The 892-nt window shown below is 56.5% G+C and overlaps 1 protein-coding gene across 1 annotated transcript; it reads left to right on the top strand.

The window, feature by feature from the left end:
* Positions 1 to 34: 34 nt before the first annotated feature.
* On the top strand, positions 35 to 514 carry DQ04_05591000 (ubiquitin-conjugating enzyme E2; the record flags this gene model as incomplete). The annotated part of the gene is made up of 1 exon (XM_009314275.1): positions 35 to 514. The coding sequence occupies one exon, from the start codon at positions 35 to 37 to the stop codon at positions 512 to 514; it is 480 nt and encodes a 159-aa protein (XP_009312550.1).
* Positions 515 to 892: the final 378 nt, after the last annotated feature.

The following is an 892-nucleotide window of genomic DNA, read 5'->3' as shown; positions in this document are numbered from 1 at the left end:
TTTTTTTTTTTTTTTACAGTTGCTGTGTGCTGAGATGCCGTCGTTTTCTTCTCGGCTGGAGCGGGAGCTGAGAGAGTCCGTTCTGTGGCGCGACGACGACGTTCACCTGTACCTCTTGAATAACAAGAATTACTACTTGTGGGAGGCGGTGCTTCGCGGCCCGCCCGGCACCCCCTTCGAGGGCGGCAAGTACCGCGTGTTGCTGAACGTGCCGCAGGACTACCCGATGGTGCCCCCCGCTGCCAACTTCACGACGAAGGTGTTTCACCCGAATGTGGATTTCGAAACCGGTGCTGTGTGCCTCGACATCCTCAAGAGCCGCTGGTCGCCCGCGTGGACGCTCAACAGCGTTGGCCACGCGATCCAGAGCCTGCTGGCGGACCCGGAACCGAATAGCCCGTACAACTGCGATGCGGGCAACCTGCTGCGCGCCGGGGACAAGGAGGGGTACGCCTCAATGGCGCGCATGTACGCCATAATGGAAGCTGATGCCCCGCCGCTTCCGCCACTGTAGGCGCCGTGCGTGTAGCAGCTACATTGCGGCCCTGTGGGGCTTTGTTGTGTGGTGCGACTACGTCCCCTACGTCATGGGTGTGGCTCAGCTCACATATTTTGCTGGTCCAAGGCGTATTTGCTGTCTGGTTGAGTCCTGCCGGCACTGCTGCTCCTGCCGATATTGGTGCCGGTGCTGATATATATGTTTTTTCTTTGTTTCTTTTTTTCTTTTTTTTCTCTTTCGGGCGGGATGATGTGTGGCCGTCGGGAGAAACTGCAACGAGGAGGCAGTGGGACGAAAAGCAGTACTGCGACGTATTGAGCGTAACTCTGAGGGCAAAGGATCGAAGAGAACGAGAGAAAGAAAGAAAGAAAGAGAGAGAGAGAGAGAGAGAGA

This window comes from Trypanosoma grayi (assembly GCF_000691245.1).
Source record: "Trypanosoma grayi strain ANR4 Tgr_559_V1, whole genome shotgun sequence".
Taxonomy (NCBI): Eukaryota; Euglenozoa; class Kinetoplastea; order Trypanosomatida; family Trypanosomatidae; genus Trypanosoma; species Trypanosoma grayi.
The sequence above is the reverse complement of the archived record's forward strand: the minus strand, read 5'-3'. Positions and strand labels throughout refer to the sequence as shown.